This window comes from Amaranthus tricolor, chromosome 12, assembly GCF_026212465.1.
Source record: "Amaranthus tricolor cultivar Red isolate AtriRed21 chromosome 12, ASM2621246v1, whole genome shotgun sequence".
NCBI classification, from domain to species: Eukaryota; Viridiplantae; Streptophyta; class Magnoliopsida; order Caryophyllales; family Amaranthaceae; genus Amaranthus; species Amaranthus tricolor.
The window spans coordinates 21,905,109-21,919,995 of NC_080058.1; the positions used below are offsets into that span (position 1 = coordinate 21,905,109).

Genomic DNA, 14,887 nt, shown 5'->3' on the forward strand with positions numbered 1-14,887 from the left:
TATACATATATATATATATATATATATATATATATATATATATATATATACATATATATATATATATATATATATACATATATATATATATATATATATACATATATATATATATATATATATATATATATATATATATATATATATATATATATGTATATATATATGTACATATATATGTACATATATATACATATATATATATATATACATATATATATATATATATATATATATATATATATATATATATATATATAAATATATATAAATATATATATATATATATATATAGATATATATATATATATATATATATATATATATATATATATATATATATATATATATATATATATATATATATATATATATATATATATATAGATATACATATATATATATACATATATATATATATATATATATATATATATATATATATATATATATATATATATATATATATATATATATATATATATATATATATATATATATATATTATATATACATATCTTCCTTGGTCACCCCTTAGAAGCTCGTGGTTAAGTCTCAGGCAACAGTGTAAGGTGGCCTGGTCGTAAGCAGACTGTTGGGCACTGTTTGGGCAGTTTGAGCATGCTGTGTGGCCTTTGGACTTCTTGCGTACCTCTTGGATTGTAGTAGCTGGTCCATGGTGTGGATTGTTGTTCTCAACATGTTTCAAACTTAGACGCTTCAGATTTGATTGAGTAGGAACAGTAGGATCTGTGGGAACTACTTTAGTGGGGACAGGAACAGTTTCAGTGGGAACAGCTTGTAGTTCCCTTGTACTTGGACCATGTTCTGAGTAGGGTGAATATGGTTCATCAAGGACCTGCAAACAAGGTTCAATAGTATTTGTAGAACAAGCAAGATGGTGTTTGTGCCTTAATATTCCACCAGAACGAAGAACACCAGAATAATTATTTGTAGAACAAGCAAGATGGTGTTTGTGCCTAAATTTATCATCCTCAGTACCATGTTCCCAACTTGGTTCTGTTTGATTACCTAATGCATTTCTTCTCTTATTTTTACCAGATTTAGAACCAGAGGAAGACATTATTATTTAGGATCTAGAAATAGCAAAATAATAAGCATCAATATAATAATTCCAAACTCGCAAAATTCAGTCGACTTTTATCTCAAATTCTCAATAACTGTTCAACGTTGAAATTACAAAATAACTAACAATAAGAAAATAAAATTAAAAATAAAGTTAATAGCTTACATATATTTATTTACATGAAATTATGCCCATAAATTTTTATATGTGTTTATTATATTTAAATTTCATTTTCTGCAAATTTTGGTGAACTAATTCGTTGTAATTTAATTTATATGATTTATTCTTTGAAATTGCCAAAAACTGCAAAATCTGAAATAATTTAAATTAAAATAGTAAATATTAATATTTTTAAAAGAAATTTTTTTCTGTACATATATATATATGAGATATAGATTTTGTATTAATTTCTTGAAATATTGTTGAGTATAAATATTATTATTAATTTTTTCTAAAAAAACAAACCGCAAAATCTTAAATAATTTAATTAAAATAGTAAAAATTAATATTTTTAAACGAAATTTTTTCTGTACATATATATATATATGAAATATAAGTTGTGTATTAATTTCGTGAATTATAGTGAAGTATAAATATTATTATTAATTTTTGCTTAAAAAACGCATAAAATAAGGAAATTCATAAATTTGGGTTAAAAATAATTAATTCTGGAAAAAAATAATTTATTTTAGTGTTATTGTATTTTCATTTCATTTAAATTATTTTTTTAAAATTTTATGATATTTAAATTTTAAAGAAATAAATTAATAAATTAAATTATTATTGTAGGCAAAAAGAAAGTAAAATGAAAATGAAAATGAAAATTAATTTATTTTGGTAAATAAGAATATATGCCAACTCATTTAATAAATTATTTATTCTAAAATATTTCGTGTCGATTGTGACCTTAAGGGAATTAATTATTCATGTATTAAATCTAAAAATAAGCTAATAAGAAATTAATTAAATAAAATAAAATTTTATTTTCTAAAAATTTGGATAAATGGGCTAGGATCTATAATAAACTCAATATGTCCTTTTAAAGACATTTTTAGTATTTATTTATGTTGGATCTATTTATTTTATCATTTATAATAAATAGACATTTAAGAAATTGATTATTAAGAAATTAATTAAGCTTAATTGAAAATTTATCTACAAATAAATACTAAATACCCATTTCAGTTTAATAATAAATGATTATTTATGTGTAAGTTGTTATAAATAAATTTCTATTATATGTTATTGTAATGTTGCATTTATATGAAAACAGTAACATGATAATAAAAAGGCTTGATAGTAAGGAAATGCCGAACCATGCTTCCGGCATGTAAAAAACGTGGGACGTGTTTTCCGGCACGTAAAATACGGCGAACACAGTAAGGTTGTTTAACCTGATCTGTGGCTCGAGCAACATTGTACTGGAGAAGTGACGACTCCTACTAAGTTAGGGGTTTTGGTTTACCTCACCCTAACAGGCCCTTACATATATCAAACAAAGATCATATTTGTTGCATTCATTAAATAAGTAATCGGATTCCACGCCCTAACACTCAAGCAGAAGTGTTAGTAAATCATGCCCTGGTACTCAAGCAGAAGGACCAGAAGTTTAATATATATAAATGAATCTAATATAAAAATGAATTCCCTATAATACATAAGATACCTTGCATATTATTTATTGTGATGCACTTATTTTTGCTTATTACTTATTGTCGTGCATATACTATCAATACTTGTATATTTGCGATAAGTTTTTATACTCGGTTTTTTTTAAAGCTGACCGATTTCCATCGGCTGTTCCCATATTTCGGGAGCAGATGATGCAGGTAATTTTACATGAAGTTATTAAGAAGCTATTGTATTGTCTATGTGATGTTAGTATATATGTAGTTTATATTACGAGTATGTAAAAATGATAATTATGTATTAAAGAAAGATGTAATACGTAAAATAATATTTTAATGATTTAAGTTTTCTTTGTTTTTTTTTGAAAATTCTGTTTTGTCTTATTTGTTTTTCGCAATAATCACGGTACGATAGACTTCCGCTTAGCATTACTTACTATATTTTATAATAAACCTACGTTAGAAAAGGATTATCCGTTACAAAAGTGATCCATACAAACTTCAATACATTATGTTGTAGACTTTCAAATGTTGCATTCGCTACCATAACCAACTATGCATAATTGTATGCTGATTTTTAATGCTGCAATGTCAGTATTGACCTAAAAAATCCCTAACACATTCATGTTTGGTGTGTTAGGAGGTTGTTGCACTAAGTAGAAACTGAATCCATCAAGTGTTGCTGCATCTCTAAACACTATGTCATCATCTAAAATGTGTGGCTTAGCATTGTCCTGTTGAATGTATATCGTTTCGCTTAAATGTGCTGGCCATTTACTTCTAATTGCTGGGAGTATCTTGTGCACAATCGTATCTCTCGTGTGTATTTTAGTGATTGATTGTATAGGTTTGGTATCTAGCTCTCCTCTCTTCCTGTTTTTTGAACTTCTTTATGTTGCCACTTCGTGTGTAAAAGGAAATATGTCTATCTTTCCATGAAAAATCAGCTCACCTTCATTAGAAAAGATTGGTTTAGCAACAGCACACATAAACATGATCTTAGGCACAAATTGTTTTGATTGGATTTCTTTAAGTGGCTCTACCTCTCCGGGTGTGAGATAATATGTCAATTGTGTCCTTGTGATGTAAAATAACTTTTCATCTATGTGCACTACATTTGACATGTCATTAAACGTGAAGTTGCGTGTGTGCTTATCTAAAATTCAACTTGTAAGACAAAAAATTAACCTGTCGATTTTATTTTTGTCATCAAGCAATGGTTTGATTGCATTGGTGTGCTTTCAAATGTACTTCTATTTTTTCCATCTCCAAACTGTGCTTTGGCTAACTCCCATGGCCCTTGCAATTGCGGCTTGACTTGTCTTTTTCGCCTTTTCCAGTCCTTGGACTTTGTGTCATCAAAGGGAATCTCATTTCCAGTCTTCTTGCCTTTCTTCTTACTGTTGATATGTATTAGAAGTTAATTTTTCTGTTGTTGGTCCTTCATTTGTCTCCATATCCTTCCTATTGTCTTCCTATTCACAACGTACTTCTTCGTCATGTCATTGATGACCCCGTTTGCTGACTCCCTTTTACTGTTAACTGACGATAAAAGTTCATGCATTATTTGATTCCTAGTAAAATTATCTAGCTCTTTTGTTTTTACCATGGTTGTACTTCAATTTTGGTTGATGTAAATTAATTAGTGGTGATGAATTCTTTATTCAATGCTATCATTATATAGCTGCAACCTCTGAATTTTGTTGCTTGGCGCCAATCTGAAAATTTTAGGTTATTGTCTTTGATTTTACTGACTTGCTGTGTGGAATTTTTGCCTCTTTGTCTTTGATGTTACTGACTTGTTGTCTTCCAGTTTATTTGATGGCTTCGAAGTTTCAAAATCAAAATGTTAATATTTTTCGTAGCTAATTAATCAATTTTGAACACTTAATGCATACCGTGTTTGTTTTTTTTTTTAATCTGAAGTCAAAGACAGATTTAATATCCGCATGCGCATGTTGCGGGAGGATTGTTTGTTTTCGGTTGTTGTTCAAAAAACGATGAAGAAATCAAGGAAGAATTGAAGACTTAATTTATTTTTTTCAATTTGTAATGTGTAATTTAGTTTATGTAATTTTTTGTAATTTAAGTTAAGTACTTTTATGGTTTGTTAATTTAAAAACCCCGAAAATGTATTATTGTTAATTAATTTTATTGTAAATGTGAAACCCAAATTTTCCTCCAAAATTCAATTCCATATTTACTTTATTTAACAAAAAAGAAATAGTATAATTAATCCAATCACTTAAAAATTCCCAACTACCACATTTTTTGTGGACCCCATCCCACTCTTAATATTCATGCCCAATCAAATGGGACAATTACTCTGAATAGGTAGGAGTATAATTCTTTAACAAAATTTAATTTGTTAGAAGAATTATATCCATGTGTTAAATTTATATAATTTCTTATGAATTATAATTCTTTGATAAAAATTAATTTGTTAGAAGAATTATATTCATGTGTTACCTTTATAAGGTTTATTAAAATTCATATTCATGTTTAGTTTTCCATGAGTTCATAACTTTTTAACAAAATCTAATTGTTAGAAAAGGTTGTATCCATACATTTAGAATGATAAAGTTGTTTTAATGAAATCCTAATTCTCTAACCAAATCTTAATCTGTTAGATGAGTTATAGGTGTGTAATTATTTATAATCATTTATGATTCTTTAGTAAAATTTTAAATTACTAAAGAATTCATGTTAATGATTTTATTTTAATGCATAAAGAAAAAAAATATAGTATACATTTATACAATTGATGAATGATAAAAATGTTTTAATATAATTATTTATATTTTCTTTTATTGTTGTCTTTAATTGGATGTTGAGATTTGTGTATGTGTGGATGCTTATATTTCAATTATTTCATTATTAAGAATGATTTGTGGTAATATGTGTTGAGTTGTAAATATTGGGAATGGAAATCATTGAATTTAAAATAAAGGAATTAAAGGAATATAAATATTTAAATAAAAATAAAAAAAAATTATTTTAAAAAAATATGGACAGTAGGTGTGCCTCGACATCCGCGTCTCGAACCTCAACATTTGAGTGCATTTTGTTTGTCGTTTCGTTTACCGATTGCATTAAAGGTCACTTAAACGCTAAAATTAGTTAAAAATAGTAAATGAGCGTTAAAAATTGTGAAATTTGGTACCCAACATAGTTGATGCATTCCGAACGCAGTGGTGAAGTCAGATTTTCTATTTGAATTTTTAAAATTGTACAAAAAGGCCAATAAAGTTTTTGGTTGTAATTTAAAATTAAGAAGTTATTGGGATTAATATTTAATCATTTAAAATTATGAAGTTTAGTAATGATTTAATAGTATAAAATGAATTGAATGTGTAAACACGTTCTAATACGTGCTTTTTGTGTGTGTATCTGTGTTTAGAACCTCGATTCATAAGAGGTTGAAATCTCGTTTGTGAAAGTGCCTTAATTTGATTTGTCGTGCTATCAAGGTACACGCTTAGACCATACTTTTGTAATTGGTTATGTGAAGTAATATTGAGTTCATTCTATAATGTGATGTTGTTTATCACTTAAGGCTTAGACACCAAAAATAATTTCAAATGAGTTTTAAATTGGAAATTTGAGGATGGTTGTGTTAGTTACCCACACAGGGTTAAATTATTGGAATGGAATTATTATTGTTATTGTTCCAAGGCAGTTTTGGATCATTATGATCACCATGGGGATATGCATACTTTACCTTTGACGACCGGAACAGGACGGGCAACATCTTAGGTCGGATGTTGCATTGGGATTAGCTCTCCCATATAATTCCTCCAAACTTTGATATTACTCTGGCGACCTAAACTGGACGGGCAACGACATGAGTTGGGATTTAAAAAGTCAAATATGACATCTAAATTATTAGAGCCTTTGCATGCTAGGATGAACTCATTGCTTGTATGTAACTTGAACAATAAATTGTATGAAGTCTCTGACGTGTATTGGTTTGTGTTTTGGTGCTTGTGATGATGTTGTCACTTGACGATTAGCAGATTGATTGCAGGTGGGGCGAGTGTGTGAGGATTCAAAAGTTAGAACATGTAATCGTGTTGACTATCGCATCCGTATCTATGCCATTTTATCGTTTGAACTTAATTATCTATATTAGCAAATATATTTTAGTTTGGACTTTATCTCGTTTTGATGAGGCCGTTAGGCTCTCAAGTTGTAAACTTGAAGACTTTCACTGATTTTTTTTATCGTTTTCTTTATATTACTTGTTTCTTTATTACTAGAACGTCATCGATCTTAGAAACGGTTTAACTTAAATGTCCAGCGTGTAACCCGGAATTCATATTTACATATTTACATATTTACATAAATACATATTACCTTAAAGTGATTTCACATGTAATAAATGTCGACAGCCAAGAGGGTTGCCTCTGAGAATTACCTCCGACAATTAAGTTAGTGAATATACAACAAATAGTATCTAACTCACTAACTACAACTGCACAATTAATTTGATATTGTAAGAGTAATTAGGATTTTTTTCCTCCTATTAGAGGTAAACTAAGACATCAAATGAAAAGAATGTGTTATGTTTAAAACGAGAAACTAATTAATTTATTGGAATCAACAACTCTTACGCCCTTTCTCGTACATGTGACATTGTAGCTTTAGTTTTTGGTAACGCCCATGCATTAAATGCTACGTACTTTATTGGATATTTGAAGATATATATCCTAATGCAATAGAAGGAGAACCAAGATACTAGTCCTAGTTTCAGAAGCACACAACTATTCTCTTTGAAGCTAATGAAAAATAATAGGTAAATGAGAAAATTAGGTGAGAATCAAATTTAGGATGAGTGGTTCTGTAGCAGGAGCGACACTCTCGATACGTAATTAACATTAATAATTATACTTAAGATAAATAATGCGGAAGTGTAAAACGCCGAACTGCTAAAAACCATTTAAACTAAAACCGTTCAAAACATAAGTTAAAAAAATATCTTACAACTGAGAAAATATAAAATAAAGTTTGCTTAAATATGATAAAAAAAACATAACTACAATATAGTCATCAAAGTCATCAAGTAAAATCAATGCAGCTAAGTCCTCGATAGAATAATTAAAGTTGCGGCCTGGATCGAAACCTGAGCTAAATTTTCCTGCAAAATACTGTCATCCATAATACGAATGACAGGCGATTAAATCGGTTAGCGATAAAGCCGAGTACAATTTTCTCAATAAGCTTATGATGCGATAGTTAAATCATGCTTACAAAATAATCGTCAAGCACAATATAGAAGGTTATTACTCATTATTGACCTTTACTAAGCCACTAAGTTACATTCTCAATACTTGTAGAAGTTCATTACTGCTACTAAATACTTGGTAACCTTAATGCTTATTTAATCAAGTTCAATTAATCCTCATAACTTTACCCTCATTAACATCACAAGATCACAACAATAATGACAACTGATATACGTAAGGGTCTAGTTAGGTGAGGACCGTAGTCCTAAACCCTAACTGTGGTGGGAGTCGTCACTCCTCTTAATACTATTATGCTCGAGACTTCACAGGATTGGTTTTTCTCGGACCCCCTGTTTGACACCGCATTTTACATGCCGGCTAACACAGACGCCGGGATTTTACATGCCGGTCCATGGTTCGACGTTACCTTACTATCAGAGTCATACAATCAATATCATGCAATATCAAACAAGACTCTAAACCGAAATATTTTACATTCTTATAAGTCAAACTTCCACTAGTCAAAATTTTAACAATTCTACCCTTTTAATAGAAACAAATTACTAGTATCTAATAAATTAATATTAATCAAATAACAAATTTTCGTAGCTATACTAAGAATCCTGAGGCTAAACTAAGTCATTATTATGTCATAAATAATCATAAAAGTCAAGGGTAATATTTCTAAGTACTTAATAACGTATTTTATCAAACAACCAGTACAATAGTAAAACGAATCTATCATAATTATAAAAAAACATAATCCGACAAGTTATTAAGTGTCCAAAATCTAAATGAAATGAGTTTTCGAGAAAAACAACGCTAAGCATTTTAACAAATTTGTTTGACTATTTAACCGGTAAACCGATTAATAATTCTTTATAATTACTTGAGTCCAACCTAAAAAATTTTTTATCAAAACACCAAAATGATATGGAATCATTTTAAACACATAATTTTATTTAAATAGTAAAATTCATATATATCTATATTATCATATTAATCAAAAATTTCCATATATATGACTTTTTTTCGAGTTTCCCAAAAGTATTATTGTTTTGACGAAAATATCACTAAACTGGATATGACTTTAATATTACCATGTAAAGTTTAAACGATTAAAATAAAATCATGTTGATCATGCTTTTATATTATCGAGTAACCATAAATAAATATCACATAACGAGAGAGTTAAGAAAATGTGTACCATTTTCCTCCAAAGGTGGTGCTAAACCAAATAATAATAGGAAAATAAGAACTTAAAGAAATAAGCTCCAAAAGAGAAAGTCTTCAGGGCTCCAAGCTTCAAAGAAGTAGATCTTCAATTACCCAAAAGAAAATGATATCCAAGCTCCAAAAGATAATACTTGACTTTTTAAAAGTTGATCATTATTGGCTTAAGAAGTGATAAGATCAAGCTCCATCTTCATTTGATTCTTCAACTAATAAAAAAGGTATAAAGTTAGTAAGATGTTAATGAAGTGAAGATATAAGAAAGAATGGTAGAAAGTTTTGATGATGGGGGTGCAAGTGATCTAATGGCTAAGGAGGGGTATTTATAATGGGTTTTGGGCAGCTTTTTAGTTCATAAGATTGTATGAAAAAGTTGGTTAACTTGTGTAAGTGATTTAGAGTGTGTAAGTGAATATGCAAGAGTTGGAGTGTGTAAGTGGATGTGTAAGAGTTTGGAGTGTAGAAGAAGGTTAACTTGTGTAAGGAAATGGTGATAGCTTGTGTAAGTAATGAACATTATGGATTGATGTGGAAAGGATTTTGGTTTATCAAATTTTTGTTCTAGTTTATACTAGTAAAATGTTTTAGATTAATGGGAAAGTATGATTAAGGTTTGATTGTGAAAATATGATAGTTTACTTAGAAAATTTTGGTTAAAACTATACTTAAAGTTAATAAGAAAAATATAGTTAATTTTTAGGTATAAAATAATTAAATCAAAGTTGTAAGGTAAAATGATAAGTAGTAAAGTTAGTTTAAGGAAACGAAATTGAAATGTAACGTTTTAATAAAACCGTAAATATAATATTAAAATTTTACTTTTCGTAATATAAAATAATAAAATAATATTTTAGTGCTTATAAAGAAATTTAAGAATATATATACATATTTTTTTAAAAGTTTAATATTTGGAAGAAATTACAAAATCGGAATAAGGTTTAGGAATTAAAGGTGATTTGAATTAGATAGCCAAAGGATTAGGAATTCGAAAAAAATTTCGAAATAATTAATCGGAAGATTAAGATTATGGTGTGTTTGGATTGGGCCATTTCATTTGAATTGATGGAATTGGCCCAATTCCATTGTTTGGATAAACTAAAGAATTGAAATTGAAATTGGCCCAATTCCAATACAATTCTAACCCAAGTCAAAAATAAACCCTTCATTTCCAACCCATACATTCCCTAATTTCAATTCCTATCCAACCCAAATAATTTAAAAATTATTTTCAAAAACCTAATCTGATTTTCAAAAACCTAATCTGAATCTGAAATTATTTTCAAAAATTATTTGGTTGCTCAGTGCTCACTACTGCTTACATCTTCGAATTCATCTTCATCGGTTAATCTTCATCTGAAATCCCCTCTTCATCTGAAATCCCCTCTTCATCTGAAATCCCGACATCTCGTCTTCATCTTCGTTCTTGCTGGCTACTCACTGCTGCTTGCATCTTCGAATTCATCTTCATCAGTTCATCTTCATCTGAAATCCCCTCTTCATCTTCATTCCCTCTTCCTCTGAAATCCCGACATCCCGTCTTCATCTTCGTTCTTGCTGGCTGCTCATTGCTACTTGCATCTTCAAATTCAGACGCCATACGGTGAGACGGCAGAGGCAGACTCCCATCTTCTTCAATCTTCACGCCGTCATCTTGCTTCTTCTTCATTTTCGCCATTCTTCTTCTTCGCCATTTTTCAAGGTATTATGTTCTGTTTGGTTTTTGTTTTTTTTTTCTAGATTTTTGAAGTATGATGAACTTATCCTGTTTTTGATTGCTTGGTTGATGAACTTATCCTGTTTTTATGCTATTTTGATAACTTATCCTGCATAAAATAGTATTTAATTCATACAAGCAGTCTATAGGAGTTAGATCACAATTGTCTTATTGATGAAGTACTTTTAAGATTAGAGTAGACTTATTCATTTTGATTTATTTGCTATCTACATCTTGAATTCTAACTCTTGTATATAGATAAGAATTGTTTGAATAAAATGGAAATATATAACAAAATTTAATCTTGAATTTTTGCTCTTCAGCATTAGTTTATTGTTGTTTGATTACTCTGCTTTGTTAAAGCAGCTGATGATATTGATAGGAGTACAAATACTTAGAGTCATTTTGAGGTTCTGGTGTTTTCATGATATTTGTAGAGCTTCGAGTCGCGATCACGTAGGCACTTGAATCGCCCCAAGATGAGTTCGTATGAGGAAGTTATAAAATTTGAACAATATGAGTGATTGGTTCAAGTATAAAATTTGAGAACATGTGAATTCCTTGGTATTTTAAATGATGATGAATTGATTTATTTCTTTAATGCTTACATAATTGTATTTTACTTTAACTGATATCTAAGTGAGGATTGAATTCATCTGCAAGTTCTCTCTCCGATCTTGCTATCATCTGTCAGTATAGGTTTTTATTTTAGTAAATTTTTGAAATAAAATTGGCGAGTTAGGATAAGTTTGAGATGTTGGATTTTGGCTACAAATGGAGGTATTATGCATGCTTAATTCGATTAAGTTGGCTAAAAGTTAGAATTTAGATTTTGCATATATTTAATTGTAAAGACGGTATTGCACTTTTTTTTTTCTTTTTACCAATTCTTATTTTTCTTATAGAATTTGATGAATTTGATGGATTGTTGGTGTAGGTCTCATAAATGTATTTCCCATAAGCAAATAGCTGCCTGCTGTATAATCAGAAATTGGGAACAAAATTTTCAGTAATTTAATAGTTAAGTCCTATTGATCTTAGTTTTTTAATAGTTAGATCTTAGATGTCTCATGATCGACAAGTTTCTATTGTTAGAAATCGAACTAGAGATGACAATAGTGATAGCGATGAAGATGAAATGGAACTAATTGCAATAGTTAGTGGCTTTATTATGGTTGTAGTTGGAGCATGGTTTGATAGGTTTCAGCATAAAGAAGTACCTTGGAACGAACATGAACGAGCAATTAAAAGAGCATATTTGTTGGATTCCCTCATGAATGATAGGATTTGTAAAGAGCAGTTACGTATGGATCGGAGATGTTTTGATAAGTTATGCGAGGTTTTAGTTACTAGAGGAGACCTAGTTACTACTAGGAATGTGACTGTAATAGAAATTGTTGCTTTTTTTCTACATACTCTTGCCCATGATCTGAAGAATAGAACTATTGGTGCCGTGTTCACTCGTTCGGGAGAAAGGGTAAGCCGTCAATTTCATACCGTGCTCAAAGCTGTGATGAAAATAGGCAAGTATTATATCAAGCAAGTAGATTTCAATGTGACTTATGATGGAGACAACAAGTGGAAGTGGTTTGAGGGGGCACTTGGGGCACTTGATGGGACACTTATTAAGATGACAGTTCCCCTTGAAGATCGACCTAGATATAGAGATAGGAAAGGAGATATTACTAACAATGTACTAGCTACATGTGATCCAAGTCTTCGGTTCAATTATGTTTTGCCTGGCTGGGAGGGATCGGCTTTTGATCCTCACATTTTAGGGACGCACTACGAAGACCCAATGGTCTCAAAGTTCCTAGGAGTAAGCAAAACCTCAAGTAGCTTGAAATTATAATTCTTTATAATTTTACTTTCGTATATAATTTTTTTTAATGTCACAGATAAATATTTTCTTGTTGATTTGGGATATTCTAATGCACAAGGCTTCTTGGCTCCATATAAAGGTACACGTTACCATTTAAACTTGTGGAGAGGAAGTGCTCCTACAAACTACAAAGAATTGTTCAACTTGCGTCATTCATCCGCACGTAATACTATTGAAAGAGCCTTTGGGTTATTGAAAAAGAGGTGGGCTATATTGAGGAAAAGTAGCTTTTATGATAAGCAAACACAATTAAGAATCATAAATGCATGCTTTGTTCTCCATAATTTTGTTAGAGAAGAAAATTTGGATGAGGAGAATTTGTTAAATGAGGTGGACGATGATTTATCAAATGTAGAAGCTTTAAATTTGAATGCAATTACAAGGTTATCCAAACAATGCTATAGAATTTAAATTTGGGAATTCAATTCCAATATTTTCCAAACAACTATGTGGATTTGAAATATAGAAATTCAATTCTTTGACTTCCAAACGAGATTGAGGAATTGGAATTGGAATTTAAATCCATAATTTCAATTTCTTGAATTGAATTACAAAAATTCAAATGAAATTCGTGTTTCTAAACGCTACCTTAAGAAATTTGAGCCTTTTACAGGTTCTTATTTCAATTAAGACATAACCTGATTCTCAAGTATGGTCACAAATCATAAAGGACATTTAAATTAAAGGAAATTAATCCGATGGAATTAAGTTTTTAATATTTAGAGAGATTAAGTTTTAAGCTGTATCTGAGATTGTAATACACCAAGCAAGAGTTGCTAATTCACTAACTACCAAGTGCACAATGACAATGACCTTGGATGAGTAAAAGGAATTATTTTTTTGTGGCGTGAAGCCTTTTGCAAATTCATGTAGATGTAAATTTTATTACTCTAAACAATTGAGAGTGAATAGCTCTAATTTAGTTTTGTAAATAAACATAAGGTACCTTATAAATGAAGGAATTCTTTGTATTATAGTAGCTTGTCCTTTGGGAGCTCTAGACACCCAAACAAAGGGGAAGTCCTTGACCTTGGTTAAAACGATAAGCATAGTTGTCTCACATTTTCACTTGGTTTGAACATTAAAGTCAATCTCTATCGGTGTGTTTCTATTGAAGGTAAACTTGAGCATTAAATGCAAAGAATGTCTTGTGCTTAAAACAAGAAAACTAATTGCTTTATCAAAATTAGCAACTCTTACATCCTTTCTCGTATATGACATTGTAGTATCACTATTCCAGAAGCACACAATTATTTTCTTTCAACTAATGAATAATACGTCTAATTTTTTAATGTATTTCTTATTTCAATACAATCAAAAAAATGTAACACCCCCATAATTAGATTTAATGTTTGAATACTCTTTTAAAGAAAAACATGTACCAAAACATACCCATGGGAGTAATATTCACTACATTCATTTCTAAGAATAAATGTATGGCTAAATAACAATAAAATAATTTTATACAATTTATTTACTAAAAAATTCTTACAGTGAAATTTTAACTAAGTCATCACTATTAAGTATTAACTACTAATAACAGTTAATTTTCAAGGTGAACTCACTCCATGATCCCCACGCGATTGATCAGCAAAAATAAGAATACAAGAAAAGCAAGGGAAGAACTCCCAAAATCAGGTAATTAAGTGATTCCAACTTCATTTCGTAAAATAATTAATTTTGAAAATAATTTTTAAAAATATAATTCATCATCATCATCATCATCATTCTACCCAGTGTATCCCACTCATAGAAGAACTATGGACAGGGTCTGGGGAGAGAAAGACGGCGGCAACTCATACCCATAAAGGAGAGTGCGGCCAAAAGGAGTCCCTCGACTCGAGAAAGATACAAAAGATAGGAGACGTAGCTACACGGGAAAATAAAAAAGTATATAAATAAAATAAAGAAGTAGAACCAACTACAAAATAAAAGAGAACAAAAACTAATAATAAAGGAAATGAGAGAAGCAAGATGACAAGAACACCAAAAGGTAATCTAAGAGAGCAATCAGTAGTGTAAAACATGGATATGGCGCCTCCAACTACCCCTATCCCTAATCATAATATAATATGATATTTAATAATATAAATATCAATTTATACTCATAACTTAATA

At 29.5% G+C, this 14,887-nt stretch overlaps 1 protein-coding gene across 1 annotated transcript; it reads left to right on the forward strand.

Moving 5' to 3' along the window:
- The first annotated feature begins 11,950 nt into the window (after positions 1–11,950).
- Positions 11,951–13,180, forward strand: LOC130828698 (uncharacterized). Its single transcript, XM_057694661.1, has 2 exons — positions 11,951–12,722; positions 12,786–13,180. Exons 1-2 carry the CDS (start codon positions 11,951–11,953, stop codon positions 13,178–13,180), a joined length of 1,167 nt encoding a protein of 388 aa, XP_057550644.1.
- The last annotated feature ends 1,707 nt before the right edge of the window (positions 13,181–14,887 follow it).

Excerpts from the sequence above, each read along its gene's own strand:
- LOC130828698 (XM_057694661.1), top strand. The coding sequence starts at position 11,951 with ATGTCTCATGATCGACAAGTTTCTATTGTTAGAAATCGAACTAGAGAT. Across the intron at positions 12,723-12,785 it reads AGGAGTAAGCAAAACCTCAA|ATAAATATTTTCTTGTTGAT; the intron begins GTAGCTTGAAAT and ends TTAATGTCACAG.